General features: G+C 49.0%; 3 protein-coding genes across 3 annotated transcripts; 1 reads left to right on the plus strand and 2 right to left on the minus strand.

Annotated features, from left to right (window-relative positions):
• The first annotated feature begins 2,423 nt into the window (after window positions 1-2,423).
• LOC131083084 (histone H4) lies at window positions 2,424-2,806 on the plus strand. Its single transcript, XM_058023400.1, has one exon. The coding sequence runs from the start codon at window positions 2,437-2,439 to the stop codon at window positions 2,746-2,748; it is 312 nt and encodes a 103-aa protein (XP_057879383.1). The 5' UTR covers window positions 2,424-2,436; the 3' UTR covers window positions 2,749-2,806.
• Window positions 2,807-3,014: 208 nt separating this feature from the next.
• On the minus strand, window positions 3,015-4,032 carry LOC131083073 (histone H2A type 2-C). The gene has a single exon (XM_058023387.1). It carries the CDS (start codon window positions 3,943-3,945, stop codon window positions 3,556-3,558), a length of 390 nt encoding a protein of 129 aa, XP_057879370.1. The 5' UTR covers window positions 3,946-4,032; the 3' UTR covers window positions 3,015-3,555.
• A 713-nt stretch (window positions 4,033-4,745) lies between these two features.
• On the minus strand, window positions 4,746-7,934 carry LOC131083005 (uncharacterized). Its single transcript, XM_058023283.1, has 3 exons — window positions 7,613-7,934; window positions 6,194-6,774; window positions 4,746-5,191 (listed from the first exon to the last, which is right to left on the minus strand). The coding sequence occupies exons 1-3, from the start codon at window positions 7,919-7,921 to the stop codon at window positions 4,774-4,776; spliced, it is 1,308 nt and encodes a 435-aa protein (XP_057879266.1). The 5' UTR covers window positions 7,922-7,934; the 3' UTR covers window positions 4,746-4,773.
• Between the last annotated feature and the right edge of the window lie 5,858 nt (window positions 7,935-13,792).

Consider the following 13,792-nt stretch of genomic DNA (forward strand, 5'->3'; position numbering starts at 1 on the left):
ATCTGTTCTGGTTTTATCACTTCTTTAGGCCTTGATGTGCTTGAGTGCATAGAAGGGTTTTCAATGGTTATCACTGTCAGCCACACCAAGGGATGAAGACAGGAATTTTGTTTGCATTTGAAACTAATGAAAGTAAAGGTGGGTTCTTAATCTTCAAGTCCGTTTGTGTTTAGATTTTTATTATTTTCATTTTACCACGTGTGCTTATTGTCCCTACATGGTGAATGGTCTTAGCTTTAGTTTGTGGTTTTGTTTGGGTCTTTTGGGTTTGGTTTCTTTTCCCCCTTGGGTAGCATGATCTGGTTATGGTCCCTTCAAACTTGAGGGACACACAAGTTCTGTTAGGATAGTATTACAAAAGCTGTAAGTCTGGGAGAGGTCAGAAGAATACACAGTGCAGTAGTAGAACTTGTTTCTTAAGTTAGTAATATCAGCAGGGATCCAAGAGTGGGGAGAAATTAATGGGTGCTCTGAGCAGGACAGCCTTGAGATTCTGCTCTCTTTGAATTGCATGCTGGAGACATAATTATAATGCTTGAAGAAATGAGTAATTAACAGGAAACTTCTTTCTGGACCAATATCCCAACTGTGACAGAGGCTAGGAGCAATAGCTGATAATCTCATCAAAGTGGTCCTTTAGATTTTAGTGCTTTATAGGCTGGAGACTCATTGAGTCAGAGGGGATGTCTTAGGACAGAGGTGAATTAGGGAGCAGCAATTGGAGTTTTCTTCTTTGTGTATAGCACTTGCTTTCTCTAGACAAAGCATTTTTCATGTTTTGAGATTTGCTTTAGCATTGCAAATCAAAAGGTTGAGGAAGAGCTGAGTGGGAGTGGTTGATGGACAGATGAGTGATGGGCATGTATATTACATGGACTGCATCCCTGTCATTGTGGAGAATTCCATTAACACGTGGTTAGCCGTCCTCAGTGTCTGCCTGTGTTATCAAAGGCTGCTGGAAAACATGCATGAAAGGAACAAAATGCCCACCTGCAAAGAGAGTGAACTGAATATCCTTCCCTGTAGCTCCAAATATGAAGATAACACATGTGAAACCGAGAGAATGGCAAGTCATATAAAAGAAGAGATTAAAAGGAATCACAGGTCTTCAGGGCCAGGCTGAGACATTCCTATATAAAATAACTCAGCTGAAAGATGCTGTGAAAGAATTACTTCTGCATTATATTTTAAGGCCCCATAATTTTTTACCCTGCTGGATTCACTGTGATTAAGGCAGAAAAAAAAAGCCAGAATCAATGAGAAAAAGGGTTGCCAGAGTTCAGAGATCTTTCCAAACCCTTCATTTGCAAGGACTTTCCTCTGTCTCTGTGTGAGTAATAATGTGTGTATTTGGCCATGATGAGCTCAGGCAAATTCTCCATATTGGAATTATGTTAATTGCATAGAGCCAGTGAGTCCTGAACTGCAAATGGAGGACTGCAGGCATAGCCAACAGAAATGAGGCATGGATTGAAAACTCATAATGACAGATATTCAGAGTCATGCAGTTATACCAAAAAAAACAAAGAGAAATGTCATAATTTCCAACATTCCCTTCTGAAAGGAAAACATATTACATGAAGGAATAGGCATCCATTCAGAATTGTGCCAGGCCTTTGAAAACATGGGAACACAGGAACACGGCTGGCATACCCATTTTTGTTGTGCATCTGACATATGTTAATAATTTGAATCCAGTTAATTACCTAATGGACATATATTACATTTTGTATATCACCAGTATGATTGGAATGTAATGTGAAGAAACAATAAAGAGAGAAAATAAAGGGTGAATGGGAAGGAAACACTGGAGACACGAGGATAGAAAATAAAGGATGTTCACTTCATTGCTGAAAAGTCCTGTGCAGATTCGCCAATGATACAATACTGTGAGGGTCAGACATAGGCAGCTTTGAGAAAAACAAACGTTTACTTCGGTCTAACATGAAAACTTAGGCATGATTCCCCTCATTTTTCATGGATTAGAGGACAAATAAACTAAGCTCCTGAAGCTGACCGAAGAGTCCTTACGTTTGTCACTATATCGAATGCCTGAATGGAACCTCAGCAGTCAGAAGATTAGGTTACAGCAGGGCCATAAGAACAGTGTGCGGCGGCCGAAAGACCGCCACGTCCCTGCGCCGGGGAAAAAACCGGGGTTCTGCGTTGCCGCCAAGCCTGCAGGAGGGAGAGCCGGGAAAAGCGGCCCGGGGGAACCGAGGGGCTGCGGGGCTGCCAGCGAGACCGGGCGAGAGCGGCGGGGCGGGAGGCGGGGAAAGCAGCCGGGCCCGGGGCGGAGCCGAAGGGACGGAGCCTCAGCCTGGACCCGCCCGCCGGGCCCGCCCCTGCTCCCAACCAGGTCGGACCGAACCCCATAAAGGCGCGGCGCGGGCGGCGCTGGCTCACACCGGTGTCGGCAGCAGCGAGCGTGTGAGCATGTCTGGCCGGGGCAAGGGCGGCAAGGGGCTCGGCAAGGGCGGCGCCAAGCGCCACCGCAAGGTGCTGCGCGACAACATCCAGGGCATCACCAAGCCGGCCATCCGCCGCCTGGCTCGGCGCGGCGGCGTCAAGCGCATCTCGGGGCTCATCTACGAGGAGACGCGCGGCGTGCTCAAGGTCTTCCTGGAGAACGTCATCCGCGACGCCGTCACCTACACGGAGCACGCCAAGAGGAAGACGGTCACGGCCATGGACGTGGTCTACGCCCTCAAGCGCCAGGGTCGCACTCTCTACGGCTTCGGCGGCTAAAACGTGAACGTCCAGCCGGAGCACCGTCACAAAAACCCCAAAGGCTCTTTTAAGAGCCACCCACTTATTCCTTAGAAAGAGCTATATCGCTTTATTTTATTTTCAGTATATTTGTCTCTGCGTTATTGCCCCTGACAAAGCATCTGGTTTTCTTCCCATTTCTCTTCCGCTTCGAATAAGTCGGGCGAGCTGCTGCTTCTCAGCGGCCCTTTGAGGAGGAAAAAAACCATAAAACCACAAGAGGACATTTTATTACCCTTCCCCAGAAAAATTTGAGCAAACCGCTCTAAGCCGAAGTTCTGCACAACAAGGCGCCGCAGCATTGTTTTCCTTATTCCCCCTGGCCCGTAACCCAAAGGCAGCAGGAGAACCAGCTACAGCGCCCACGGTAGGGAGCCTCTGGAGGAGCCTCTTCCCGCTGCCGCCCGCGGGAGCCCCGGGCCGTGGCCAGGGCGGCTTTGGCGCCCGCGCCATTTCCAAAAGCGCGCGCGGGACGCGATTGGCTCCGGCACATCCCGCGCTCCCTCCTCCCCCATCGGCCCGGGACAGCGGCTCCCTGCGCGCCGGAAACTGAGCGATCCCACCCATCCCGTACCAGCAATGAACACGCAGCCCGACACAACCGGCCAGGGCAAATACAGGGAACACACAACATACACACACACACAGAGACAAACAGCCGCCCTTCCCTTCCCTTTGCCGAGCCACCGAGGCCGCAGCATTTCAAGCTCTTTCTCGAGACTGTGGGTGGCTCTGAAAAGAGCCTTTGGGTTCGCTTCTGGGCTCCGCACGCTTCCGCCGACCGCTTTACTTGCTCTTGGCTTTGTGACTCTCCGTCTTCTTGGGCAGCAGCACGGCCTGGATGTTGGGCAGCACGCCGCCCTGCGCGATCGTCACCTTGCCCAGCAGCTTGTTGAGCTCCTCGTCGTTGCGGATGGCGAGCTGCAGGTGGCGGGGGATGATGCGCGTCTTCTTGTTGTCGCGGGCCGCGTTGCCCGCCAGCTCCAGGATCTCGGCCGTCAGGTACTCCAGCACGGCCGCCAGGTACACCGGCGCGCCCGCGCCCACGCGCTCCGCGTAGTTGCCCTTGCGCAGCAGCCGGTGCACGCGGCCCACGGGGAACTGCAGCCCGGCCCGCGACGAGCGCGACTTGGCCTTGGCCCGCGCCTTGCCGCCCTGCTTCCCGCGACCCGACATCTTGCCGCGCTCCTCGCTCGCTCCGCACACAAAGCACCGCCGACACCGACACGCAGCGACACCGACACCGCCGCCCTCAGCCCTCCGCCTTTATATCCCCTCCCTGCGCGCCACCGCCGCCTCCTGATAGGCCCAGCCCTCCTCTCGGGCCACGCGCTGCCCAATGGCGCAGCGAATCTCACGCTGACCAATCGCGACGGCCGCAGCGCCCAGAGGCTCCGCCCGCTCCCCCCGTCCGGCCAATGACGAGCTGCCCAGGGCGGGCCTCGGCTCGCGGCCGCTCCCGCCCGGACCGGCGGGGCCGCGCTGGCTGCCCCGTCCCGCTCCGGGATCGCTCTCTGCCCTGCGCTGCTCCATTGCCCTGGACTGCGCTGTGCCGAATGGGGGTGCCGGGGCGAGCACTGAAAGAGTAAAAGAGACAGTGGGGTGCTGGCCATGACGGGGAAAAGGGGGACGCAGGGGCCACGTACGCTCTGAAGATAGTGAATTTCCCTTTGTTCCACGATGGGTTTTTTACCCGCGGTTTAAGACGATTTAATTACTGTTTCGATCCCTCTTTCGAGCTTATAAAACCTCATACACTTCTCGCAGCTGATAATAACCCTTCCCTCTGTATCCCAAATTTTAAATATATAAAGTGCAACGTAACACTACCTCTGCTCACTCCATAATTTGTATACATCATTGTATTAAGTGGTTATAGTTGTGTCCATATGAGCGTAAAGCAAATCTTGGTGTAACAGCTCCTTTTATTGGTTTTGTGGTGGCTCTTAAAAGAGCCTTTGTGTTTAGATACTTTAAAAGCAGGTAGCAAACATCTCACAAGGCTTACGCGCGCTCTCCGCGGATGCGGCGGGCCAGCTGGATGTCCTTGGGCATGATGGTGACGCGCTTGGCGTGGATGGCGCACAGGTTGGTGTCCTCGAAGAGCCCCACCAGGTAGGCCTCGCTGGCCTCCTGCAGCGCCATGACGGCCGAGCTCTGGAAGCGCAGGTCGGTCTTGAAGTCCTGCGCGATCTCGCGCACCAGGCGCTGGAAGGGCAGCTTGCGGATCAGCAGCTCCGTGGACTTCTGGTAGCGCCGGATCTCGCGCAGCGCCACCGTGCCGGGCCGGTAGCGGTGCGGCTTCTTGACGCCGCCCGTGGCCGGCGCGCTCTTGCGGGCAGCCTTGGTGGCCAGCTGCTTGCGGGGCGCCTTGCCGCCCGTCGACTTCCGCGCCGTCTGCTTCGTGCGCGCCATGGCTCCCCTTGCAAGCAATCAAGCGCCGACCTACAGCAGCAATGAGCAGCTGATTGTGTCCGGGGAGTATTTATAGCCCTGGCGCTTTCTCTGATAGGTCGACGAGTGAACGCTGCATTTGATTGGTTAATTCAAATTTTAAAATTCCCGCCCTTACCGATACCGCCTACTCGTTACAGGCTCTATTCCTACTGAATACTCAGTGTTCATGTAAATTGCTATAACGTGTAGTATTTCCATTTGCGAAATTTTTAAGATTTCGTGTTGTTATTAACTGACAAAATTTATCTTGAATATTAAACCACGCAAGCCTAAAGCTTTTTTCTTTTTACATTACACGATTTTATAATTGCACCTTGCTTTTTACTTCACTTATCATCCTTTATGTGTGAAAGTTTCCCTTTTATTTTCGTGGATATATTTTGCTGAGTTGATAAGGACAAAAATTCCCTTGAAATTATTTGTAGTTTTATTTACATACCTTATACTGTCACAGGATTATGCAAAATAAAGTGGGTGAAATTAGTAGATGAAAATGCCTACTTGAAATTCAAAATTTAAACCATATTAAAGCAAGTCTTTCAGCCCAAGAATGAAAAACAGTCAGAGCTTTCAGTTCTTACTGGTAATACACTGATATGTAAACTCTAATAAGCACTTATGAAACAAGAAGGCATGGCTCAGAATCAGGGCTTGTAACGGAAAGTTTACATTCATTTTAGGTTTAGATCCCGCTAAATACGTAGGAGGGCATTGCTCCCTTCTCAGTGCGTGCAAGCCGCCTGCGTCCCTCTTTTCCCGCTCACGGCCACCACCCCACTGTCTCTCTTTTACTCTTTCAGTCCTCGCCCGGCACCCCCATTCGGCACAGCGCAGTCCAGGGCAATGGAGCAGCGCAGGGCAGAGAGCGATCCCGGAGCGGGACGGGGCAGCCAGCGCGGCCCCGCCGGTCCGGGCGGGAGCGGCCGCGAGCCGAGGCCCGCCCTGGGCAGCTCGTCATTGGCCGGACGGAGGGAGCGGGCGGAGCCTCTGGGCGCTGCGGCCGTCGCGATTGGTCAGCGTGAGATTCGCTGCGCCATTGGGCAGCGCGTGGCCCGAGAGGAGGGCTGGGCCTATCAGGAGGCGGCGGTGGCGCGCAGGGAGGGGATATAAAGGCGGAGGGCTGAGGGCGGCGGTGTCGGTGTCGCTGCGTGTCGGTGTCGGCGGTGCTTTGTGTGCGGAGCGAGCGAGGAGCGCGGCAAGATGTCGGGTCGCGGGAAGCAGGGCGGCAAGGCGCGGGCCAAGGCCAAGTCGCGCTCGTCGCGGGCCGGGCTGCAGTTCCCCGTGGGCCGCGTGCACCGGCTGCTGCGCAAGGGCAACTACGCGGAGCGCGTGGGCGCGGGCGCGCCGGTGTACCTGGCGGCCGTGCTGGAGTACCTGACGGCCGAGATCCTGGAGCTGGCGGGCAACGCGGCCCGCGACAACAAGAAGACGCGCATCATCCCGCGCCACCTGCAGCTCGCCATCCGCAACGACGAGGAGCTCAACAAGCTGCTGGGCAAGGTGACGATCGCGCAGGGCGGTGTGCTGCCCAACATCCAGGCCGTGCTGCTGCCCAAGAAAACCGAGAGCCATAAAGCCAAGAGCAAGTAAAGCGGTCGGCGGAAGCGTGCGGAGCCCAGAAGCGAACCCAAAGGCTCTTTTCAGAGCCACCCACAGTCTCGAGAAAGAGCTTGAAATGCTGCGGCCTCGGTGGCTCGGCAAAGGGAAGGGAAGGGCGGCTGTTTGTCTCTGTGTGTGTGTGTGTGTGTGTGTGTGTGCGGTATGTTGCGTGTTCCCTGTATTTGGCTCGGGCCGGTTGTGTCGGGCTGCGTGTTCATTGCTGGTACGGGATGGGTGGGATCGCTCAGTTTCCGGCGCGCAGGGAGCCGCTGTCCCGGGCCGATGGGGGAGGAGGGAGCGCGGGATGTGCCGGAGCCAATCGCGTCCCGCGCGCGCTTTTGGAAAGGGCGCGGGCGCCAAAGCCGCCCTGGCCACGGCCCGGGGCTCCCGCGGGCGACAGCGGGAAGAGGCTCCTCCAGAGGCTCCCTACCGTGGGCGCTGTGGCTGGTTCTCCTGCTGCCTTTGGGTTACGGGCGAGGGGGAATAAGGAAAAGAATGCTGCGGCGCCTTGTGCAGAACTTCGGCTTAGAGCGGTTTGCTCAAATTTTTCTGGGGAAGGGTAATAAATTCTTTGTTCTCTTGTGGTTTTATGGTTTTTTTCCTCCTCAAAGGGCCGCTGAGAAGCAGCAGCCCGCCCGACTTTGCTTTGTCAAGGGCAATAACGCAGAGACAAATATACTGAAAATAAAACAAAGCGATATAGCTCTTTTTAAGGAATAGGTGGGTGGCTCTTAAAAGAGCCTTTGGGGTTTTAGTGGCGGTGGTCCGGCTGGACGTTCACGTTTTAGCCGCCGAAGCCGTAGAGAGTGCGACCCTGGCGCTTGAGGGCGTAGACCACGTCCATGGCCGTGACCGTCTTCCTCTTGGCGTGCTCCGTGTAGGTGACGGCGTCGCGGATGACGTTCTCCAGGAAGACCTTGAGCACGCCGCGCGTCTCCTCGTAGATGAGCCCCGAGATGCGCTTGACGCCGCCGCGCCGAGCCAGGCGGCGGATGGCCGGCTTGGTGATGCCCTGGATGTTGTCGCGCAGCACCTTGCGGTGGCGCTTGGCGCCGCCCTTGCCGAGCCCCTTGCCGCCCTTGCCCCGGCCAGACATGCTCACACGCTCGCTGCTGCCGACACCGGTGTGAGCCAGCGCCGCCCGCGCCGCGCCTTTATGGGGTTCGGTCCGACCTGGTTGGGAGCAGGGGCGGGCCCGGCGGGCGGGTCCAGGCTGAGGCTCCGTCCCTTCGGCCCCGCCCCGGGCCCGGCTGCTTTCCCCGCCTCCCGCTCCGCCCCTCTCGCCCGGTCTCGCTGGCAGCCCCGCAGCCCCTCGGTTCCCCCGGGCAGTGGCGGTCCCGGAGCTGTCTCTGCATTTGCCGCAGGTCTCCGCGGTGCTGTCGCTCCGGGCTCGCCCTGTCCCGGCTCAGGTTCCCGGGATGGCTGCAGTCCCTGCGCTCCGGCTCCGGGGCTCCGCCGGCCCGGCCGCCTCCGCGATCCCTCAGCGTCTGCGGGCACTGCGCTCTCCCGGTGCCGGGCTCCCTCCCGAAAAACGGAAAGCGTTGGAAGCCTTTTTCCCGAACTTGGCTCTCTTCTCTCCTGCTTCACACCATGTAATTTCTTTCTAACTTTGCCTCATCATTTTTTCTACCCGATGACATAACAGAAACATATATTTTCTTCCAATTGTTGTTGCTCTTTCAGACTTACAACACATATTTTCTACCTTATTGTGTTGTTTTACCTACAGCCAACATATTTTAGTTTTTACCTGTCTAATTTGAGTATAAATAACCTACCTTTTTGGCCTACTAATTTTTTCAAAGCATGTGTTCAGAACTTATAATTTAATTTTCTTTTATTTCCTTTAGTGCGTAGCACTAAATCCTCTTATTCTCTTGTTGTTCTTATGCTGTGTACTGTGTACTAGGAACTTATGTGACAATACTTTATAAAGCAACTTAACCAAGTGCAGCTTACAGTGAAAATAATATCCAGAAAAGTGTATGTCCACTTCATTAGTCTTTCTCCTCTTTTAGAGATGTGTTTTGGGCCTACATGTACTATGGAACCCTTTTAAGCACCACTTCATGTGACTATACATATATATATAAATACTAGAAAATAATGAATAGCTTAATAATGTATAAAAGCACTGGCTAACCATGGCAAGTATTGTGTTAATTAATCATAAAAATTCTGAAAGCATTTCCAACAGTTTTTCTTAATTTATTTCTCCCATTTAAGTTTTCCTGGATGGGTTTTTTTGGGGGAATTGTTATGTTTTTTGAGGGATGTGGTGGTATTTGGTTTTCTGCTTGATTTCTTTTTGGCTTCGTTTGTTTTTTTCTTTCACAAAATCAACAGAGAACTATTATTTTATGTGGAAGATATTTTGATTTGTATGTTACAAACACACGTTGTTGACTTCTTTGTATTTCACCAGTGAGGACCAGCACTGAATGTGAGAATGTCAGCTGTGAACTGAATCTCAAAATGACTTCCAGCCACAGGAAGCAGCCGAAATCGCTGTGAAATGGCTGCCCTGAGCCTTAGATGCCTCCAGATGTTTACAGATATGCAGAGCCTTGGAAACCAAGGTTTCTCAATCACTGTATTTTTATTTAGCACTTTTTTGAATAATATTTATACTCACTTATGAGCCATCTGGTTATACTCCCTTCTTTTATCTACTACAATGCATGCTGAAGGATCAACTTGATAATCTCCTTTTATATGCAGGAGTCAAAACCTTCACAAAACTGCAAACAGCAGGGACACACTTCTCCTTGAATTTTGTTTGTTTACTCGAAATTCCAAGGGCAAAGACTAGACTGAAGTTCTCTTGGAAGCCTTGCTCCATTCATCTGCAATTTGCACCATTAGGTTAAGAATAAATCTCTGTCTTTTGTAAATACTCAGTAAAGAGATTTTAATGCAGCGGTATCAAGATAAAAGAAACATCAATAAAGAAGGAGGAATTAAGTATCTTTTTTTTAGAAGAAACAATTTATACTATAAGTAAGTTTAATAGAAGCAAAGGGGAAAATATGTTTTAATGTTACAATAAAAGATGTACTTTGTTAAAACTACAACATTGATTTAATAAGTTTTTAAGAAGGCAGGCAGATATTCCATTCAATGCAGAAAGACCAGGAGCGGTCTGAAGTAACGCCCAGAGTCTGGTCTGCTACACAGTAACAGGAATTCAGTTACCTGGTATCAATGGAGCTGGGGAACTCCATGAACTGATTTTGCCCTATGGGGGAAAAGAAAAAAAATCCACACAGTTTAGAAATTTTGCAGTCATCCTTGACTTCACTCACTACACTGTATAAAACCTTTATCTGCTTGTGCCGTACCTGGAGTTTCCAAAGGGCAATTCCTGTTCACTGGTTGTAGACAAGAAGGCCTCACTCGCCTCCTGCCACTACAATTCTGGAAAACTCCAACATCCTTCCCAGAAAACCACTGTAGGTCACAGCATTCCTCACTCAGCTTAGGGAATCTGACCTGAAAATGGCTCTTTGTATTCCATGCTTATTACCAGATCTGTACTGTTGGCTAAACATAAAATATCCCTTCTCACAATCCACTTTTTTTGCCAGCTCCAGCAGCAGATTTAGGTCTTATGCTGTGTAAGAAACTCCTTGTGTTCCACGTAAGAAGGAAAAAAAATTACAGTCCATTTGTGTTTCTGCATGCTGAGCAAGAGGATTTCTGTCCTCTCAATGGTATTAGTTGACAAAGATTGAAAGATAGCGATACAGTTTCCATCTGTGTTTGAATAGTGTGAAGTTTCATTTCTGTGATTTAAGAATTGTTTCGTTTCCTGCAAACGAGGCATGTTCAATTGCATAAGGGGAAAAGAAAGAAATAAAATTTATATGTCTTTTAAATGTGGAATACAGACTTTGTTAACATTCTGAAGTGCATATCTCACCTCAGGCCTTGGCCTATACCTAGAAATTATTAGATATATAAAATAGGATTACTGTACGACCAAGCCAGGCATCTCACCATTGTGGAAGCCACAACACTTGGTGAGGAATTTGGGTGCTGTTCATTGAGGAAAGGAGTCATGAAAATACTAAATCTACTTTTGTTATAGGACATTTTCACTTTACTAGTCATTCAGAAAAATAAATGTCAGTGGGCACAGAGGAAAATAATGGTAACCTTTCACTTATTTAAGCAGGAGTAGCAAGGATTCATTGTTTATTTTACATTAGAACACCCATGCTAGGCATCAGCTTTAAATTTAGCATTAAAGCACAGAAAAACAATACTTTCTTACTACTTACCCTATTTGTCTTTGGAACAGGGGCAGGGGTAGATGTCCAATTTATGTTAGCAATATTCATAGAGAGTAATTAATTTACAGCATATGTAGGATTTTGATGCAGAACATGAATTCACTTGGCAATGGTTCTTTTTTTTTTTCCTTTCCCCCCCTATTAACCTTCTAAAAAAATTCTGAGCAGAATCTCTGTACAGACCTGTGCTAATTTATAAACATGTTTATTCCCTGGAAAGAAAGCAACAATATTTTACTAAAATATTTTGATGTTTCTATTGATATTTGCAGATTTTAAAAATAAGGGGATGGTGAATGGAGTGATGATACCCAAACACAAATTCAATGTGAGGAAATGATGGAGCATCAAAGCCTTGGGAAGCCTCCCTGGTTTACACATGAATTTACACATGCAAATGCACCAACTTGCTGTTTTGAGCACATGTTCCCTTTTTTTGGTTTTTCTATGGGGGCTGAAAAAATAAATTTTAGTCTACAGTGGCTGAGAAATTAAAACCCACTTACTGTATTACAATAGAAACACTTGGATGATTCTAAGGTATTATGCTTGAATATCCAAAAGCAAAACACAGCTGAAGAAAAAAAGGCAGGCAAGTGATCTCTGGCTTGCACTAACACTCAGGTCTGCCCTTCCTGCCTCATGCTCACCTTTGTTTTGGTCTGCACTGAGTAGGAGTCTGCAATGGTTCATTTCCCACGAGCATCCACTCTGTCATTTCTTGGTCTCTCACGGTGGATAGGGGTTACCTCCAAGGCTCAGTGATATTTCACATGAAGGAAAGATGAGCTTGAGAGAGTAGAATCACAGCTTGAAACACTTTCCAGTTTCTGAGTAAATCAATACACAATCATGACAATGAAAATAATGAAAAATACTAATTGTTCTGCTTATATTTCCAGGAATTTCAGAATTCCTTTCTGCCACAATGAAGTAGGAAGAAATAAAAAGATTACCGAGTCTTTCAGGGGTTGATCAAGATTACAACAGTTCCTGTACAAGCCCAGAAAGTGGACAGAAACTGCCAATAAATGTGACTATCTTTACACAAATATCAAGGGACTAAAGAACTCCAGATCTTAGCACTAGTGCCTCTGGAAGGTTTTGAACCGTTCCTGGCTATGGGGTTACTATTACTAGTTTATAAAAAAAATATTCTCAGCATTCTGGTAGCCTTCAGTAGTGTCACAGAAGGCCTTAATCCTCCCTCACTATAGGAAATGGTTTCAGATTAAGTGGGCATTAAATTTATTTTCCCATTTCTGTGATTAATCAAGAAAGAATGCAACATTCTGCAGGGTCAAACCGGGGTTTTGTTATGCTTGTTATTACCATCCAACACGTGCATTTACCTTTGTTTTATAGGTTTACTAATGGACACCTCAGTAAGCTGTATTTTTTCAACATTTACCTTCAAGCAGGGAAAAAAGGGTATTTCAAATTACTAGAATAAATCCGGTGTTTCCTCTGATTGTCTCAGTTTAGATTTTTCAATTAAACATGGGTAATAAGAAAAGAACGTGACGTTTCTCAAATTACTGAAGTCGCTGTGTTTCTTTATTGTCACACTCTCAAACAGCGGGGACTCCAGGTTTTGCCGACATTTCATTCCTCCTTTCGCACCTCCTTTCAGCACCGAATTTAGCTGCTCGCAGGGTTTTAGGAGCTGCTGATAGCCCCGGATATGGAGGGTACAGAAGACAATACTGCTGCCGGCAGAGTGTTAACTGGTCGGTGTTTGAAAGAAAGCGACATTGCACTGAAAACTAAGGGAAAAAAAAAAATAAAAGAGAATCCATCCATTGTTTGTAATAGGGAGCTGCCACTTCCCAGGGCAGGAATCCTCTTGCTGAGGTGTGGGTTCCTTTCTTCTGAAAGTTAAGAAGTGGTGAATCACCAGATGGTGTTATCAAAGATACAAGCTTACACAATCAACATTCTTTCATTAAAACCGAGAAACCACTTTTGCTTTAAGTCTCCTCGCTACTCAACATACCCTCAAAAGATGAGTTTTCAGGTTTAACTCCCCGTACAATTCAGAATTCAGCACACTCCACATTCTGTTTCTCAATCAATTTTAATTAATTATGAGGCATAGAAGAATAATTACTCTTGCAATATACTCTTATTACTCTGTCTGTATTAACACTAAAAGCAGATAAACTGTAATTGCAGTTATCCCGATTTCTGAATTTAATAAAGGAAAGGTGATTCGTTAAGGTTTTATGGAAAATTCAGCGACAGGAGCATCAGCGTACAGAGGGTGCACGCAGTCGGTGCTTTGTTCCACTGAAATGCCCAAGCGCAAGGAAAGGAGCATGGACTTTCACACACGCTTCTAAAGCACGAACATCTCCCAAAAGGCACCGGCTGAGAGGCCGCGATCTCAGAAGAGACCGAGCGCGGTGATTTCGGAGGGAAGCGGCTCAGCCGCGGAGCCGGCTCTGCATCAGCGCCTGGGACCGTGGGGCAAACTGTGTTACTTGCTCGGATTAAATGTCCATTTTCTCTGACACCAACCGCTTAAACCACTCTGGTTTTTCTCTGCTCTGTAGAGAACATTCTAAAGAACAGGATTTTGTGCCATTTGTGCCCATTTAGCTCACGGTAAATTTTTAATTTAAAATATAAACCGAAGGTTTCTCTCTGCCGAGGTCTCTGCAGCCGCCCGC

This window comes from Melospiza georgiana, chromosome 4 (genome assembly GCF_028018845.1).
Source record: "Melospiza georgiana isolate bMelGeo1 chromosome 4, bMelGeo1.pri, whole genome shotgun sequence".
Lineage (NCBI taxonomy): Eukaryota > Metazoa > Chordata > Aves > Passeriformes > Passerellidae > Melospiza > Melospiza georgiana.

Coding starts and splice junctions, on each gene's coding strand:
- LOC131083084 (XM_058023400.1), top strand. CDS start 2,437: ATGTCTGGCCGGGGCAAGGGCGGCAAGGGGCTCGGCAAGGGCGGCGCC.
- LOC131083073 (XM_058023387.1), bottom strand. CDS start 3,945: ATGTCGGGTCGCGGGAAGCAGGGCGGCAAGGCGCGGGCCAAGGCCAAG.
- LOC131083005 (XM_058023283.1), bottom strand. CDS start 7,921: ATGTCTGGCCGGGGCAAGGGCGGCAAGGGGCTCGGCAAGGGCGGCGCC. Junction 6,775..7,612: donor CTCTCTACGGCTTCGGCGGC/TAAAACGTGAAC, acceptor TTTCTTGGGCAG/CAGCACGGCCTGGATGTTGG. Junction 5,192..6,193: donor AGGCTCCGCCCGCTCCCTCC/GTCCGGCCAATG, acceptor ATTGCTTGCAAG/GGGAGCCATGGCGCGCACGA.